The sequence below is a fragment of the Anolis sagrei genome, chromosome 5, assembly GCF_037176765.1.
Source record: "Anolis sagrei isolate rAnoSag1 chromosome 5, rAnoSag1.mat, whole genome shotgun sequence".
Lineage (NCBI taxonomy): Eukaryota > Metazoa > Chordata > Lepidosauria > Squamata > Dactyloidae > Anolis > Anolis sagrei.
Genome location: NC_090025.1, coordinates 7,244,854 through 7,263,551, shown reverse-complemented (window position 1 = coordinate 7,263,551; position 18,698 = coordinate 7,244,854). Strand labels below are relative to the sequence as shown.

At 42.3% G+C, this 18,698-nt stretch overlaps 1 protein-coding gene across 2 annotated transcripts in view; it reads right to left on the bottom strand.

Annotated features, from left to right (window-relative positions):
* DNAAF9 (dynein axonemal assembly factor 9) overlaps positions 1 to 18,698 on the bottom strand; it is a 160,982-nt gene that overhangs the window by 102,917 nt on the left and 39,367 nt on the right. For both annotated transcript variants that reach the window (XR_010909988.1, XM_067468543.1), the window contains exons 3-6: positions 9,636 to 9,755; positions 7,752 to 7,876; positions 4,687 to 4,783; positions 1,678 to 1,784 (exon numbers count right to left, since the gene is read on the bottom strand). Coding sequence is in view for 1 of the 2 variants with exons in the window: in XM_067468543.1 (XP_067324644.1) it covers positions 1,678 to 1,784; positions 4,687 to 4,783; positions 7,752 to 7,876; positions 9,636 to 9,755 (449 nt within the window). In the remaining variant the exon portion in view is untranslated. The remainder of the gene's footprint in view (positions 1 to 1,677; positions 1,785 to 4,686; positions 4,784 to 7,751; positions 7,877 to 9,635; positions 9,756 to 18,698) is intronic.

Sequence of the window (18,698 nt, the reverse complement as noted above, 5' to 3'; positions counted from 1 at the left end):
AGAAGATCAGTATACAGTAAACATGATCACTATGCTGGCTTTTGTATTTGATCACACGTCAGACACTTCCCAAGTGTCTAGGACTGTGTGATGTATTGGCAAATGAAGCATGCAGATCTGAGTAGGGGGGCCTTTTACAGCTGACAGATGGCAATTCTGTCAGTGCCGATTGTTTTTAAGTGCAGGCCAAGGTCTTTAGGCACTGAACCCAGTATGCTCATCACCACTAGGACCACCTTTACTTATTATTAATATTATTATTATAGTACTATTGGATAGGACTGTGTGATGCATCGGGGAATAATGCATGCAGATCCAAGTAGGCTGGCTTTTTCCAGCTGACAGGTGGTCATTTTTCAGCGCCGATTGTTTTTAAGTGCCGGCCAAGGTCTTTAGGCACTGCACCCAGTGTGCCAATCACCACTGGGACCACCTTTACTGGCCTGTGCTAGAGTCTTTGAAGTTAGTACACAGTAAACAAGATAACTATACTGCTTTTGTATTTGATCACACGTCGAATACTTCCCAAGATGGCAATTTTGTCAGCGCCAATTGTTTTTAAGTGCAGGCCATGGTCCATAGGCACTGCACCCATTATGCTCATCACCACTAGGACTACCTTTACTTATTATTATTATTACTATTATTATTATATTACTATGTGATACACAACAAGATTAGTACACAGCAAACAAGATCGCTATGCTGGCTTTTGAATTCGATCACACGTCAGACACTTCCCAAGTGCCTATGATTGAGTGATGTATCGGGGAATAATGCATGCAGATCCAAGTAGGGTGGCCTTTTGCAGCTGACAGGTGGTCATTTTGTCAGTGCCTATTGTTTTTAAGTGCAGGCCAAGGTCTTTAGGCACTGCACCCAGTGTGCAGATCACCACTGGCCTGTGCTAGAGTCTTTGAAGTTATTATTATTATTATTATTATTATTATTATTATATACACAACAAGATTAGTACACAGTAAACAAGATCACTATACTGGCTTTTGTATTTGATCACACGTCAAACACATCCCAAGATGACAATTTTGTCAGCGTCAATTGTTTTCAAGTGCAGGCCAAGATCCATAGGCACTGCATCCAGTGTGCTGATCACACTGGGACCACCTTGACTGGCCCATTTTGTCTTTAGGTACTGCACCTAGTATGCTCATCACCACTGGGAATACCTTTACTTATTATTATTATTATTACTATTATTATTATTATTATTATATTACTATGCGGTAAACAACAGGTGATGGTCATTTTTCAGTGCCGACTGTTTTTAAGTGCAGGCCAAGGTCTTGAGGCACTGCGCCCAGTATGCTCATCACCACTGGGACTACCTTTACTTATTATTACTATTATTATTATATTACTATGTGATACACAACAGGTGGTGGTCATTTTTCAGTGTCGATTGTTTTTAAGTGCAGGCCAAAGTCTTGAGGCACTGCGCCCAGTGTGCCAATCACCACTGGGACCACCTTTACTTATTATTATTATCATTATTCCTCCCTTTTTCTCGACACAAGGAGACTCAAAGCAGCTATACCTTTTTTTTCTTTATTTCCTTCCTTCCTTCCTCTCTTTTTCTTTCATTCTTCCCTCCTTTTTTCCACCCCTCTTTTCTCTTCCTGTTTTTCTTACTCAGGTAAACAATCCTTCTGCTCTTACCTCGTACTTCATGGTAAAGAACCCATCTCCGCCTATTCCTTCCAGGGCAAAGGCCTGCACAATCGGCCACTTCTCCACCACAAACATGTCAAAGATCTGAAGGTGACCTGGAGAAATCAAACATTTACTTTTTCTGAGTCGTGTGCGTACAATGGCATTTCTCAGCTTCTGTAAGGAATTGTTAATGAATCACTTGGGTTATTTCTCAAGGAGGTTTGCTTTGTTTGTAAAACTCTTGGCAGTTACTGAAATATTTTGTTTAATTACGATAAAGAATATAATTTTTATAGTTTATCTAGAGGTAAATGCAACTTCTATCAATGCAACTCATTTTGAGTTTTTTCTGCACACGAGAAATATGGAAATGCATGTTTTGCAAGGGGAATAATGGCCCATTTTGTCGAGTTAGTATGCCCAGAAGATCCTAAAATCAAGTCTGCCTGTAAACGTAATAAAAGAGCTGTTTCCAAAGACAGGGAATCAAAAACGAAAAGTGCTCCAAAATGAAGAAACGTGAAATTTTGGAGTGGATGGAGCCCAAAAGGTATCAAATTCAGCTCCCTGTTGAATGTGTGCCTTTAAAAAGATTACATACATAAAATACATATATACAGGGGCTGCGGTGGCACAACGGGTTAAACCGCTGAGCTGCTGAACTTGCTGACCAGAAGATTGGCGGTTCGAATCCTCAGGACAAGGGTGAGCTCCCACTGTTAGCCCCAGCTTCTGCCAACCTAGCAGATTGAAAACATGCTAATGTGGGTATATCAATGGGCACCACCTTGGTGGGAAGGTAACCTCACTCCATACAGCCATGCTGGCCAAATGACCTTGGAGGTGTCTACGGACAACACCGGTTCTTCGGCTTAGAGATGAGATGCGCACCACCAACTTGAGCCAGAGATGAGCACCAACTCTTAGAAGCTGGAAGGGGAACCCTTTACCTTTATCTGTGTTTGGTTGTTTCTAGGCATTGAACGTTTGATTATTGTTGATTATTGTGTTTTTGTATGAAGGAATCTGCCCTGACTCCTCTTGGGGAGATAGGGCAGAATATAAATAATAATAATAATAATAATAATAATAATAATAATAATAATAATATACTGACACAAAAACACAGTATGTCACAGCTGGTTTTCGTATCACAAAATCACAAGTCGAACACTTTCCAAGCGTCTAGGACTGTGTGATGTATGATGGTGATTATGATGATGATGATTATAATTATTATTGTATACAGATATTTAGCCAAGACAGTGATAGCATGCAATGCATCAGCCACTGTTTATCAGGAGCTACCATTGTGGCTCATTTGTGCTTTGTGTAAAATATGTTTCTCCCTTCACTGCTGCCATATTAAAATCAGGCTGAAAGGTTTCCTTATTTTCAACACAACTCCTTTGACAATCTTCTGCAGTTTTGGGGTGAGAATGCGCATGCATTGGAATGTATTTTTTGTTTTTGGCCTTTTAAAGTATTTTCTGCTGTGTTTTTCAGTGTTTTTATGAGTGATGGTCACTCGTTGGCTTAATAGGTGTATTGTGTCCAAACCTGGTTTCAATTCGTTCAGTAGTTTTTGAGTTATGTTAATCCCACAAACAAACATTACATTTTTATTTATATAGACTTAACGTCCCCTGCCATGCATGGCCCAGTCTGTGTATATTGTTTTGTGTGTATATATATATTTGTATATGTGTGTGTATATATTTGTATATACGTGTGTTTGTGTATATATGTGGTTTTGTGCATGTGTTGTAGTGTATTTTTAGTTTTTTTGGCTTTTAAAGTCTTTTCTGCTGTGTTTTTCAGTGTTTTATGAGTGATGGTCACTCGTTGGCCTGAGAGGTGTCTTGTGTCCAAATTTGGTGTCAATTCGTCCAGTGGTTTTTGAGTTATGTCAATCCCACAAACAAACATTACATTTGTATTTATATAGATTGTTTATTATTATTATTTATTGTTATTGCGGTTAATAATAGTCATTATTTAAATGATATTGTTTATTATTATGGTGATTAATACTAAAATATTACTGGGAAGGTATTCTCAGTAGTCAAGGGCCAGTGTCTACTGCAGCAGATAATAATAATTTATTTTAAATTTACTTTGTTGAACATCACTATCACAGGTATATCTCTCTCTCTCTCTTTTTTTTAAATAAAACTGTTTATTTTGATTATGGTACATCACTGAAAATTGTGGCAGATATAATCAGGTACCAATATTTTTGACGTGTACATGCCTATCTACCTTATTCAATCAATCAGTTAATTTTGACATTGAGTACAAATTATTATCATTTACATAACTTAATACACATAGACTTGTTATTTCTGTGTGTATTAAGCTATGTAAATGATAATAATTTGTACTATAACTCAATAATAATTTGTAGGTATATCTCAAAGGACAGAGCAAAGTGAAAACAGACCACATAAGTTGCAGGGGGTCTGTTTTGCACAAAAAGTCCAACCCTCTACCTAAAGAAATTTCCAAAAGAGTAACTACACTCTTGACTCAGCAGATGCAATAACTCAGGAAAGATCACATTTCCCAAGCTCTTAACCCAAAGCAGCTGGCTTTACTCAAGAAAACCCAAAGGCATTGTGGTTTAGACCGAAGGCCCCAAATGCTTTCCTTGGAGAAATTAAAAATAACGGAATGATGCTGACTAAATACAATTGGGTTGCGATTGTCATGGTCAAGAAAACCACTGTTGGTGCAAGTATCATATTCTTTGCACACTTTCAGAAGCTTGGTTTAAAACTTGAAAAAAGCAAAGGGTTTACAGCTTTCTTCCAACAGTTTGGGCAAACTTTGACCCTTTGGCTGTTAGGAATTGTGGGAGTTGAAATCCAAAACACCCGGAGGGCCAAAGTTTGCCCATGCCTGGTCCAATGACTTGTGCATGCAATAGACATCCTCCGACACATTCAGTTAGGGAACCACATCTCCATTTATTTGAGTATTTACTGATGAATTGCTATTATTTGGCAAGCCTACCTTGAGAGCTAAAGGGGATGCCAATTCGGCTGCAGTCGCGAACCATGTCGACAAAGCTGGAAATTTTGAATTCCTCAGCAGCTTCTTCATCTTCATACTAATGAGGCAGAAAGGAAGGAAAGAACTTTGAAAATGAATACCATATTTTCGGCCATATCATAGAATCATAGAATCAAAGAGTTGGAAGAGACCTCGTGGGCTATCCAGTCCAACCCCATTCTGCCAAGAAGCAGGAATATTGCATTCAGATCACCCCTGACAGATGGCCATCCAGCCTCTGTTTAAAAGCGTCCAAAGAAGGAGCCTCCACCACACTCCGGGGCAGAGAGTTCCACTGCTGAATGGCTCCCACAGTCAGGAAGTTCTTCCTCATGTTCAGATGGAATCTCCTCTCTTGTAGTTTGAAGCCATTGTTCCTTGTCCTAGTCTCCAGGGAAGCAGAAAACAAGCTTGCTCCCTCCTCCCTGTGGCTTCCTCTCACATATTTATACATGGCTATCATATCTCCTCTCAGCCTTCTCTTCTTCAGGCTAAACATGCCCAGCTCCTTAAGCCGCTCCTCATAGGGCTTGTTCTCCAGATCCTTGATCATTTTAGTCGCCCTTCTCTGGACACATTCCAGCTTGTCAATATCTTTCTTGAATTGTGGTGCCCAGAATTGGACACAATATTCCAGGTGTGGTCTAACCAAGGGGGAATAGAGCATGGGGAGCATTACTTCCCTAGATCTAGACACTATGCTCCTCTTGATGCAGGCCAAAATCCCATTGGCTTTTTTGCCGCCACATGACATTGTTGGCTCATGTTTAACTTGTTGTCCACGAGGACTCCAAGATCTTTTTCACACGTACTGCTCTCGAGCGAGGCATTGTCCCCCATTCTGTATCTTTGCATTTCATTTTTTCCTGCCAAAGTGGAGTATCTTGCATTTGTTCCCGTTGAACTTCATTTTGTTAGTTTTGGCCATTCATCTCTCTAATCTGTCAAGATCGTTTTGAATCCTGCTCCTGTCCTCTGGAGTATTGGCTCTCCCTCCCAATTTGGTGTCGTCTGCAAACTTGATGATCATGCCTTCTAGCCCTTCATCTAAGTCATTAATAAAGATGTTGAACAGGACATTATATTATAGTATAATGTTATAGTACAATATAATATATAATATTAATATTGTGCTATGGTAATAATATAATATATTGCATTTATGTTTTACATGTAAGCCTCTCTGAGTCCCCTTCGGGGTGAGAAGGGCAGCATATAAATGTCATAAATAAATAAATAAAATAAAAATATAAGTAATACATCCAGTGGAAGATTCATTCAATCAGGCAGCTTCTGTCATAACTCAGGATAGATTCACCTTGCTTAGAACACCACCACACACCAAGGATGTAAGTTTGTAGATTATTGAAGAAAAAGTAAAATCATAAACATAGAAATAAGGCTGCAAAAGTCCAATATACAAAACAGAGTCTTAAATGCAAAGGCAGAGTTTCCAAGGTCCCAAGGCAAATAACATGAAGTGTAATCCACAAGCATTGGTCAAACAAGAATCCATGGCAGTATGACAGAGTCCCCAGAAACCAAGATCAAAACCAAAGTCCCAAAGAGCCAAAAGCTTTCCCCAAAAGCCGAGGTAATTCTAGAGAAGTTAACTGGGTGTAAACAAAGTTGTACTGACAAAGGGTTGACTTCAATCAGTTTGTTAAATATGCTTTCCTAGCATGAAAGCATTACGTTGACCTCGAACCTCCCGTTTTTAGCAAGCCGAGCACTTCGGCGTATCCTTAAGTGCAAACGGTCCTCCCTAACCAAATCCCCATCACCTTCAAGGCCAAATAACTCATTATCCTGGGACTGGCCATTCTGGGAATCAACAGGCACTGAGCTCATAGATGGAGCAATCGACTCTCCACCTGCAGCTGGGAACTATCACTCAAATCATGATCATCATCCAAAACAATATTCCTTTCCCTGGGAAACTGAGACACCGTCTCGTCTTCAGAATCAACATTGTCTGCATCAACAGCAGGGACATGTTCAGAAATCTGTAACCCATCCTCCTCCTCGTCCTAAGGAAACTCAGGCTCAGACTGAGCCACAACAGCTTCCTTGTTTTGATTATACTGGGGCCTGAAGCTTACACTACTAATTTTGTTGGGGCGTCAGTGTGCATTAGCCAGCGTTATACAAGAACAAAAACAATTGGGTCTGCCCAGTTTCAAGGAAGACTCCAGTCAAAGGCTGAATAATCTACACAGGAAAAGAAGTTATGCAGATGCAACAGAATAATAGCAGGGCAGCACCCAAGTCGGGGGATATTTCTACACCTTCGTAGCTGGTTTAATCTAATAGCTCAATGTCTCCGTCTCCAACAAATCATATTCCAAAACCAGAGCCATCAGACTTGAAAGGTAAACACATTTCATCATATGCAAAACATGCTTCCTTCAATGTAATTACAACAGGACTCAGCTCCTTTCTCCGAAGCCAAGGAACTATACTTGTGTTGAAGTTTCTTTTATTTGTGAAGGAAGGAAAGAAAGAAGGAGAGAAAGTGGGAGGAAAGGTTGGCCACAGAAATGCGTGGCAGGCACAGCTAGTACATATATATATATATACACACACACACATACATACATACACATGCACTTAATCCAAATCCAACTGAAACCTAAGCATCAGAATGAACTGAGACGAAAAAGAGTTATTTGTGCTGTTTCTGACTCTCGCAAAATGCTCAAATGGCAGGCATCATCAGCCAAATGTAACTCAGGGGATCAATATGTCTTGCAGATACCTAGCAGCACAATGTAAAAGCTAGACACATCTTGTCTTGTTGCTATCTTGGGAGATTGTCCTTCAAATACTGCAGAGTAGCTGCAGGCAAGTTACTCACTGTTACAGGATAGCTGCAGGCAGGTTATTCGCTCCTACAGCAGGGAGAGAATTTGCCCTCCATCCAAAGTCCTGGCTATAAAATGCCGCCTCTCCCTAATTCCAGCACATCTGGGACCTTTTTTGGCAAACAAGAACGTTCCCTTCGAGTCGGCTGTTGACTCACTCACCTCGTTTTCTGTCAGGCAATGGAAATGCAAGTTCCTCCAAAAGGCTACGTATGGCAAAAGGTAGTTGTAGTTGACAGGGTTGCAGTACAGGTGGACGCTGTCCGGTTTAATTAGTAGGATCACATCTACAGGAATAAGAAATCCAGATTTAGAGAGAGCCTGGGACTTTTGGTTACTGTTACATTTTTGCTCATGCTTGAGCTATGCAGGTGCAGAGAGAGAAGCAGAGAGAGACCAGTTTGAAGTGTGCTCTAACTTCATGAGCTGCTGAAGGAGTTTATCCACATGGATATATATATATATATATATAGAGAGAGAGAGAGAGAGAGAGAGAGAGAGAGCTAATTATATCTATATAGGATTTGCAGAGACTTGCAACCATGTGATGGGGAAATTCATATAAAAAAGTAATGTATACATATAGAAACAGATATACAGGTACATGTAAATCTCTTGAGATCTATATAATATAATGTAATGCAATATAATATATTGTATATACATATAATATTTATAATATTATAATGTAATGCAATATAATACTTATATAATAATATGATATTATAATTATATATTAATATTTCATGTAATGTTACTAATAATATTACAATATAATGGTATAGTACAATAGTAACATTTAATACTGAGATTGTACCACGCTAATAATATAATATATTGTATATACATATAATATTTATAATATCATAAAGTAATGCAATATAATAAATACTTATAATAATATATTATAATTATTTATTTATATGTCATGTAATATTACTAATAATATTACAATATAATGGTATCGTACAATAATAATATTTAATACTGATATTGTACTATGCTAATAATATATTGTGTGTGTGTGTGTGTGTGTGTATTAGGCCTGGGTAACAACGGAAAATTTTGTTTCTAAACTCGTTTCGTTTTTAGGGGTCCATTGCGTTTCGTTTTTTAAAAAATTACGAAATTTCGTATAATTACGAATCGATTCGTTAATGGTGGACACGATTGCGCAATATGCTAAAAAAACCTCCAAATGAGACAGGGGGAACTTCTGAAGCTTCCCTCTCCCTCTGTTGTTGACTGTTGGTGTGATAAAACAAACAACAACTATAAAACTTGCACCAGGCATGCGAAAATAATTACGAAATAATTACGAAATAATTACGAAATAATAACGAAACAATTACGAAATAAATTGAAAAAATGTTTTGAAGCTAATTTACTCCTCACACAATTCCTGCATGGCTCAATATTGGATCGTAAGCTAATTGAAATACGAATTAATAGCGAATTACGAAATTAACGAATGAAACCACCCAAGCCTAATATATATATATAGTAAACTGCTCTGAGTCCCTTTTGGGGTGAGAAGGGCGGCATATAAATGTCGTAAATAAATAAATAAATAAATAAATATCTTTATGTATATAGGATGTGCAAAGACCTGCAAACATATGAGGGGGAAACTTCCAGGGGAACAAACATCCACATATAGAGTTAATACACACAAACCAATCCGACCTTGAAGGAGCTGGGGGTGATGACGGCCAACAGGGAGCTCTGGCGTGGGCTGGTCCATGAGGCCACGAAGAGTCGGAAACGACTGAACGAATGAACAACAACAACAACAATCCATACAAAAAAGAAGGACATGACATATATCTCCTTTCCCTCCTTCCCTCCCTTTTGACTGGAAAAGAAAACACACTGTCAAGGGAGGGGAAGAGTAGAGAGAAATGTATCATATATTGCAAGCTGCCTGGCCTTGACCTTGACCTCATTATAAGCCGAGGGAGCCTTTTTCAGATCAAAAAAAGGGCTGAAAAATTTGGATTATCTTTAAGTAGATATGGTCAAACTACCCAGCACCCCCTGCCTTACCATCAAGGACTTCTTCGGGAAACCCTGAGCGCTCAAATTCATTGTTGTTCTGGTTGTACAAGCCAAAGAGCAGATAGTTGGCCAGTTCTCGGCAGCCTTCGTTGTATCGGCTGTCAATTCCTGCAGGGTGAGAAGAGGCACGGAGTCAGAGCCAAGGGAAAGCAAGAGGCATAATTCTTGTGGACACAATGCGTCTGAAACAATATTAAAAGGGAAATCCCTGCAGGTACTAATTCTATGCATATTAAATCACAAAACCGTTTCCCGCAGGGACACTGAACCAGAGGCACAGAGACCGCTTGTGCCAGATGACCTTTGGCCACCGCACAGTTTGTGGGTTATTATAATAATTGAGGATTACCATATTGAAAATCCCTTAATAATACACTAATCTGAAGGACACGCCTGGAAGGAGAACTGTGGGGACCAAAACCAGCCTGAAATGACATTTCCAAATGGGAAAGGCTCCCAAATGATAGAAGGAGCTGGCAGGAAACAGATGAATGGGAGAAGAAGGTCATTTTTCAAGTGGTGCGACCAAGCCAGATGAAGGTCAAGGCTTACTTTCCTGTTCATTCTTTCCTCTGGAATATGCTAACACTAAGTAGCACTGACTGTGAGAGCCATTCAGCAGTGGAACTCTCTGCCACGGAGTGTGGTGGAGGCTGCTTCTTTGGAAGCTTTTAAACAGAGGCTGGATGGCCATCTGTCAGGGGTGCTTTGAATGCAATATTCCTGCTTTTTGGCAGGGGGTTGGACTGGATGGCCCATGAGGTCTCTTCCAACTCTTTGATTCTATGAATCATAGAATCATAGAATCATAGAATCAAAGAGTTGGAAGAGACCTCATGGGCCATCCAGTCCAACCCCATTCTGCCAAGAAGCAGGAATATTGCATTCAAAGCACCCCTGACAGATGGCCATCCAGCCTCTGTTTAAAAGCTTCCAAAGAAGGAGCCTCCACCACACTCCGGGGCAGAGAGTTCCACTGCTGAACGGCTCTCACAGTCAGGAAGTTCTTCCTCATATTCAGATGGAATCTCCTCTCTTGTAGTTTGAAGCCATTGTTCCCTTGCATCCTAGTCTCCAAGGAAGCAGAAAACAAGCTTGCTCCCTCCTCCCTGTGGCTTCCTCTCACATATTTATACAAGGCTATCATATCTCCTCTCAGCCTTCTCTTCTTCAGGCTAAACATGCCCAGCTCCTTAAGCCGCTCCTCATAGGGCTTGTTCTCCAGACCTTTGATCATTTTAGTCGCCCTCCTCTGGACACATTCCACCTAGTCAATATCTCTCTTCAATTGTGGCGCCCAGAATTGGATACAATATTCCAGATGTGGTCTAACCAAAGTGGAATAGAGCATGGGGAGCATGACTTCCCTGGATCTAGACACTATGCTCCTCTTGATGCAGGCCAAAATCCCATTGGCCTTTTTTGCCGCCACATCACATTCCTGGCTCATGTTTAACTTGTTGTCCACGAGGACTCCAAGATCTTTTTCACACATACTGCTCTCAATCCAGGCATCCCCCATTCTATATCTTTGCATTTCGTTTTTCCTGCCTAAGTGGAGTATCTTGCATTTGTCCCTGTTGAACTTCATTTTGTTAGTTTTGGCTGATCTCTCTAATCTGTCAAGATCATTTTGAATCTTGCTCCTGTCCTTTGGAGTATCGGCTTTCCCTCCCAATTTGGTGTCGTCTGCAAACTTGATGATCCTGCCTTTTAACCCTTCATCTAAGTCATTAATAAAGAAGTGGAACAGGACCGGGCCCAGGACGGAACCCTGCGGGTGGCACTCCGCTCGTCACTTCTTTCCAAGATGAAGAGGAAGCATTGGTTAGAATCACCCTCTGGGTTCGTCCATTTAACCAATTACAGATCCACCTCACCACAGTTTTGCCTAGCCCACATTGGACTATGGGAGGTTGAAAAGTAAATCCAGAAGAACCATGTCCAGCAACTGTAAGGCTTGGACTAGAACCTGAAACCTTCCTTCTGTTTCCTTTTTTATTATTGTCCGGCGACTCTTTCAGTTAATCAGTCTCTTGGATCAATTCTTCCGCTGTTACACAGGACATGAGATGTCTCCCCGCTGGCTTTTATTATCTGCCAGTTTCCTGCGTTGAAGCATTTCCTGCTGATCCCAGCACTGACCCAGTTCCCCAGACTGTGACGGACAAGACCTGGACAGCACTCATTTTGCAAAACGTGGTGCCGTTTTAACAATCCCGCTTAGCACAGCTGCTTCTGCAAACGAAATCCCCCTTCTCATACATATGGTGTTGCGTGAAGCTTTCGTTTTAATAAGCTAATCTGGTGACCCAATTCTTCGACGGGCAAGGTTTGCGATTTTAAAAAATTGCTGCTCATAAGGAATGATGACCCAAATCCCTGAGTCATGGCAGGAGAGAAATGACCTCCGGTTTTGCGGAACACCATATCGGAAAAACCACACCGGAGGCGAACCCGGCTGAGATGAGAAGCGTTGGATTGGCAAGACAGCCGAAAGTAATCCAGCCCCACGAGGGACGTGTCACTTCGGATTAAACATCAAGCGTGTTTCCGTGGCATAAATGAGAAACCGGAGCCAAAGGGAGCAGGGGTGATGGAGAGAGAATGAGGATGCATTTCATGCCACTCGTAGGGTCCCACTTCCCTTTTCTTGCTGGTGGGGGCAACTGATTAAGCACAATGGAAGAGGAAATAATGGCTTCTGGTTACAAAGAATGTCACTCAACTGAGTATTCATGGCTACCAGGGCCACTCTCAATTGACATCTTACTTGTGAGTATAGAACAAGCATGGGCAAACTTGGGCCCTCCAGGTGGTTTGGACTTCAACTCCCACAATTCCTAACAGCCAGTAGGCTGTTAGGAATTGTGGGAGTTGAAGTCCAAACCACCTGGAGGGCTCAAGTTTACCCATGGCCCATGTGGTCTATTCCAACTCTATTATTCTATGACTCTATGGACTATCTATTTCTATTCTATTTTTGTTTTATTGACTACTAGCCGTCCCCTGCCACGCGTTGCTGTGGCCCACATGGGGGTTTCTGTGTGGGAGGTTTGGCCCAATTCTATCGTTGGTGGGGTTCAGAATGCTCTTTGATTGTAGGTGAACTATAAATCCCAGCAACTACAACCCCCAAATGTCAAGAATCTATTTTCCCCAAACTCCGCAAGTGTTCACATTTGGGCATATTGAGCATTTGTGTAGAGTTTGGTCCAGATCCATCGTTGTTTGAGTCGACAGTGATCTCTGGATGTAGGTCAACTACAACTCCCAAAACTCAAGGTCAATGCCCACCAAACCCTTCCAGTATTTTCTGTTGGTCATGGGAGTTCTGTGCGCCAAGTCTGATTCAATTCCATCGTTGGTGGAGTTCAGAATGCTCTTTGATTGTAGCTGAACTACAACTCCCAAATGTCAAGAATCTATTTTCCCCAAACTCCACCAGTGTTCACATTTTGGCATATTGAGTATTCATGTAGAGTTTGGTCCAGATCAATCATTGTTTGAGTCCACAGTGATCTCTGTATGTAGGTGAACTACAACTCCCAAAACTCAAGGTCAATGCCCACCAAACCCAGTATTTTCTGTTGGTCATGGGAGTTCTGTGTGCCAAGTTTGACTCAGCTGGTGGAGTTCAGAATGCTCTTTGATTGTAAGTGAACTAGAAATCCCAGCAATTACAACTCCCACAGGACAAAATCAATACCCTCCCCCAATCCCACCAGTATTCAGATTTGGGTGTATTGGGTATTTGTGCCAAATTTGGTCGAGTGTATGAAAATACATCCTGCATATCAGATATTTACATTACGATTCATAACAGGAGCAAAATGACAGTTATGAAGTAGCAATGGAACTAATTTTATGGTTGGGGGTCACCATAACATGAGGAAGCGTATTAAGGGGTCGTGGCATTAGGAAGGTTGAGAACCACTGGCCTAGATGGCCCATGTGGTCTCTTTCCAACTCTATGATTCTATGGACTATCTATTTCTATTCTATGGAACATCTATTTCTGTTTTATTGACTATTCTAAAGCCTTTGACTGTGTGGATCATAATAAATGGTGGCAAGTTCTTGGTGGTATGTATGGGGAGACCAAATCACCTTCCCTCTCTCCTGAGGAATCTGTATAAGGACCAAGTAGCAACCGGAAGAACTGACCATGGAACAACAGACTGGTTCAAGATTGGGAAAGGCGTACGGCAGGGTTGTATCCTCTCACCCAACCTATTCAACTTGTATAGAGAAGACATCATGCGAGTTGCGGGGCTAGACGAATGCAAGACTGGGGTTAAAACTGCTGGAAGAAACATTAACCTTAGATATGCAGATGATACCACTTTGATGGCTGAAAGCAAGGAGAAGCTGAGGAGCCTTCTAACCAAGGTGCAAGAAGAAAGTGCAAATGCTGGGTTGCATTTAAACATAAAAAACAAGATTATGGCAACAAGAATGATTGATAACTGGCAAGTAGAGGGAGAAAACGTGGAGGCAGTGACAGACTTTGTATTTCTAGGCGCAAAGATTATTGCAGACACAGACTACAGCCAGGATATCAGAAGATGTTTACTTCTTGGGAGAAGAGCAAGGACTCATCTCGATAAAATAGTGAATGTTCTGTCGCTGCTGGGCTTAAAATGAAGTGCTTTTAAAACAGGATGCACAACTTGAGCCCAACGGGAAGCCAGGGGGCCTGAAGAGAAGCTCTTAGAGAATTTTGCTCCATAGACAGTCTTTAGAGGGTTTGAGAAATACAACAAAGTATTTTATTGATGAACAATCTAACAGAAACTTCTTTGTCTTCAAAGGTTAAACAAATACTTCCAGGCTTTAAGCAACTGGTGGCTTCTAACTGTTTCTTTGCTTTACTTTCAAGGAAAATCCCTTTCTAGCTCCTCCCAGACTAACTGTGAACCTACACCTGACTGATGTGGATCCACTACCGGGCTGAACTGCGTCTCAAAACCGAGTGGACGTACCAGTAGGCCTGTAGTCACTTAGCTGGAGTTCTTGATGTTTAAAGCTGTTATTCCCTCCGAAATTCCTCAGGGCTGTAAGGCTGTTTCCCTGGAACCTTTGGGAATCTTTATATGTTCTTAAGACTGTTCTCCACCGGGAGGTCTTAAGGGTTGAAGCTTTTGCACAAGAGACCTGGACACATCCTGTACATTAACTATTCTTGCAGAGACTGACTAAAAATGGCTTCCTTCCCTTCTCTAAACCCAAAAGGGGGTGGGACTAGAGAACCTAATGATGATGAACAGGTGGCCTGCCCTATAACTGCAAACTTTAACAGGAAGCCACCCTGCTGCAGAATCCCAAGCCTAGGATTGCAAGCAAACATTTAATACAAAGCAAATAAAGTGGGAGCTTCTGGTAAAGCTGTACCAGCACAGTGAAGAATAGAGACATCACACTGGTAACAAAGATCCACATGGTCTTCCCTGTAGTCACGTACGGATGTAAGAGCGGGACCTTAGGGAAGGCTGAGCGAAGGAAGGGAGATGCTTTTGAACTGTGGTGCTGGAGGAAAGTTCTGAGAGTGCCTTGGACTGCGAGAAGATCCAACCAGTCCATCCTCCAGGAAATAAAGCCTGACTGCTCATTGGAGGGAAGGATACTAGAGGCCAAGATGAAATCCTGTGGCCACATCATGAGAAGAAAGGAAAGCTTGGAGAAGACAATGATGCTTGGGAAAATGGAAGGATAAAGGAAGAGGGGCCGACCAAGGGCAAGATGGATGGATGGGATCCTTGAAGTGACTGGCTTGACTCTGAAGGAGCTGGGGGTGGTGACGGCCGACAGGGAGCTCTGGCCTGGAATGGTCCATGACGTCACAAAGAGTTGGAAGCGACTGAATGAATAAACAACAACATCAACTATCTTCTAGTTGGGTTTTTTCAAAAGCTGAAAGCCAATGGATAGACCCTACTTAGACAACCAAAAGGGGAGGAAGAAAACAAGGAAATCCAAGGGCACAGGCATGCAACACGTAAAGTACGGTGGAGGGGGGGGGGGGACCATTCCTGGTCTGACTTGGTTACTTCAACCTCATTGGCAGGAAAAACGAAATGCAAAGATACAGAATGGAGGACATTGCGTGGCTTGAGAGCAGTACGTGTGAAAAAGATCTTGGAGTCCTCGTGGACAACAAGTTAAACATGAGCCAACAATGTGATGTGGCGGCACAAAAAGCCAATGGGATTTTGGCCTGCATCAATAGGAGCATAGTGTCTAGATCTAGGGAAGTCATGCTACCCCTCTATTCTGCTTTGGTTAGACGACACCTGGAATATCGTGTCCAATTCTGGGCACCACAATTGAAGAGAGAGATTGACAAGCTGGAATGTGTCCAGAGGAGGGCGACTAAAATGATCAAGGGTCTGGGGAACAAGCCCTATGAGGAGCGGCTTAAGGAGCTGGGCATGTTTAGCCTGAATAAGAGAAGGCTGAGAGGGGATATGATAGCCATGTATAAATATGTGAGAGGAAGCCACAGGGAGGAGGGAGCAAGCTTGTTTTCTGCTTCCTTGGAGACTAGGACGCAATGGAACAATGGCTTCAAACTACAAGAGAGGAGATTCCATCTGAACATGAGGAAGAACTTCCTGACTGTGAGAGCTGTCCAGCAGTGGAACTCTCTGCCCCGGAGTGTGGTGGAGGCTCCTTCTTTGGAAGCTTTTAAACAGAGGCTGGATGGGCATCTGTCAGGGGTGATTTGAATGCAATATTCCTGCTTCTTGGCAGAATGGGGTTGGACTGGATGGCCCATGAGGTCTCTTCCAACTTTTTGATTCTATGATTCTATGATCTGTCAGGGGTGATTTGAATGCAATATTCCTGCTTCTTGGTAGAATGGGGTTGGACTGGATGGCCCAGGAGGTCTCTTCCAACTCTTTGATTCTATGATTCATGGAACTCAAGCTTCCCGAGAAAGGGTTAAATCCGCAGAGGATTGGCTCACAGCTGGCATCTGGCTGGCTCTTAGAGACCTAAATGCACCCGCTTCCGGTGTAACTGCTCAGCCCAGGCTTTCACACAGGGTTATGCTGGGATACAACACAGGGACTGCCAAGAAACCCAGATTTATAAGCAGGAACCAGATGAAAGCTTGGGGAAACTGGAGTGGGGGGAAAAACTAGGCCATTCAGATACCCTGCAAAGTTAAGCAAGTATAGCATATCCATGTGCTCTAGGACAGGCATGGGCCAACTTGGGCCCTCCAGGTGTTTTGGGCTTCAACTCCCACAATTAGACCAAAACACCTGGAAGGGCGAAATTTGCCCATGCCTGCTGTAGGAACCCCCTTGTAATCCGAATCCTTTTCTAATGATTTCAAGTTTGGAAGAAGGGATTTTGTAGTTGACACCCGGCTCATGTAGTCATCTCCACCCTTTTCCAGAGACAATTTTAAATGATATAGAAGTCATCAAAGCACCTACAACTAGATGCACACACACCCCTTTTTCAACAACACAACTAGATGCATACACACCCCTTTTTGCAACAACACAAGTCATGCCAACACAGACATGTCTCCCTTTTGCTTTTACTAATGCTGGATATTCAGTGACTCATGGAATCAGAGTTGGAGGAGACCTCATGGGCCATCCAGTCCAACCCCATTCTGCCAAGAAGCAGGAATATTGCATTCAAATCACCCCTGACAGATGGCCATCCAGCCCCTGTTTAAAAGCCTCCAAAGAAGGAGCCTCTACCACACTCCGGGGCAGAGAGTTCCACTGCTGAACAGCTCCCACAGTCAGGAAGTTCTTCTTCATGTTTAGATGGAATCTCCTCTCTTGTAGTTTGAAGCCACTGTTCCACGTCCTAGTCTGCAAGGAAGTAGAAAACAAGCTTGCTCCCTCCTCCTTGTGGCTTCCTCTCACATATTTATACATGGCTATCATATCTCCTCTCAGCCTTCTCTTCTTCAGGCTAAACATGCCCAGCTCCTTAAGCCGCTCCTCATAGGGCTTGTTCTCCAGACCCTTGATCATTTTAGCCGCCCTCCTCTGGACACATTCCAGCTTGTCAATATCTCTCTTGAATTGTGGTGCCCAGAATTGGACACAATATTCCAGGTGTGGTCTAACCAAAGCGGAATAGAGGGGTAGCATGACTTCCCTGGATCTAGACACTATGCTCCTATTGATGCAGGCCAAAATCCCATTGGCTTTTTTTGCTGCCACATCACATTCCTGGCTCATGTTTAACTTGTTGTCCACGAGGACTCCAAGATCTTTTTCACACGTCCTGCTCTCGAGCCAGGCATTGTCCCCCATTCTGTATCTTTGCATTTCGTTTTTCCTGCCAAAGTGGAGTATCTTGCATCTCCTCCCCTCTTGATACTGCGGCTCCATATATTTGCAAAGTGTAAACCTCCTATTCACAAGGGATACAAGAGGTTGCTTAGTGAGATAGCTGGCCAAATCCTGGTACATATCTACTAACCCATAGTATTTATTTATTTTATTGCATTTATGTACTACTATCTTGGCAGCCACTTCTCCACACTGAAATACAACACTGCCTGAGCTCTCCAAGTGCAGCATTCTTCCAAATGAAGCAGAGAGTGTTTGAGGGTCAGGAAATCCGTAGGGAGACCAAGGTGCTTGTTTATAAAGCTATTGTCCTCCCAACCCTGTTCTAGGCTTGCAAAACATGGACTGTCTACCGACGTCACACTCAACTCCTTTAACGATTCCATCAGTGTTGCCTCTGAAAAATCCTGCAAATGTCTTGGGAAGACAGGAGGACAAATGTCAGCATGCTAAAAGAAGCAAAGGCCACCAGCATCGAGGCAATGCTCCTACACCATCAACTCCGCTGGACTGGCCACATTGTCTGAATGCCCGATCATTGTCTCCCAAAGCAATTGCTATATACTCATCCCAAGAAAGGGAAATGGAATGTTGGTGGACAGGAAAAGAGATGTAAAGATGGGCTTAAAGCCAACCTTAAAAACTTTGGAATGGACGACAAAAACTGGGAAGCCCTGGTCCTTGAATGCTCTAACTGGAGGACAGCTGTGACCATCAGTGC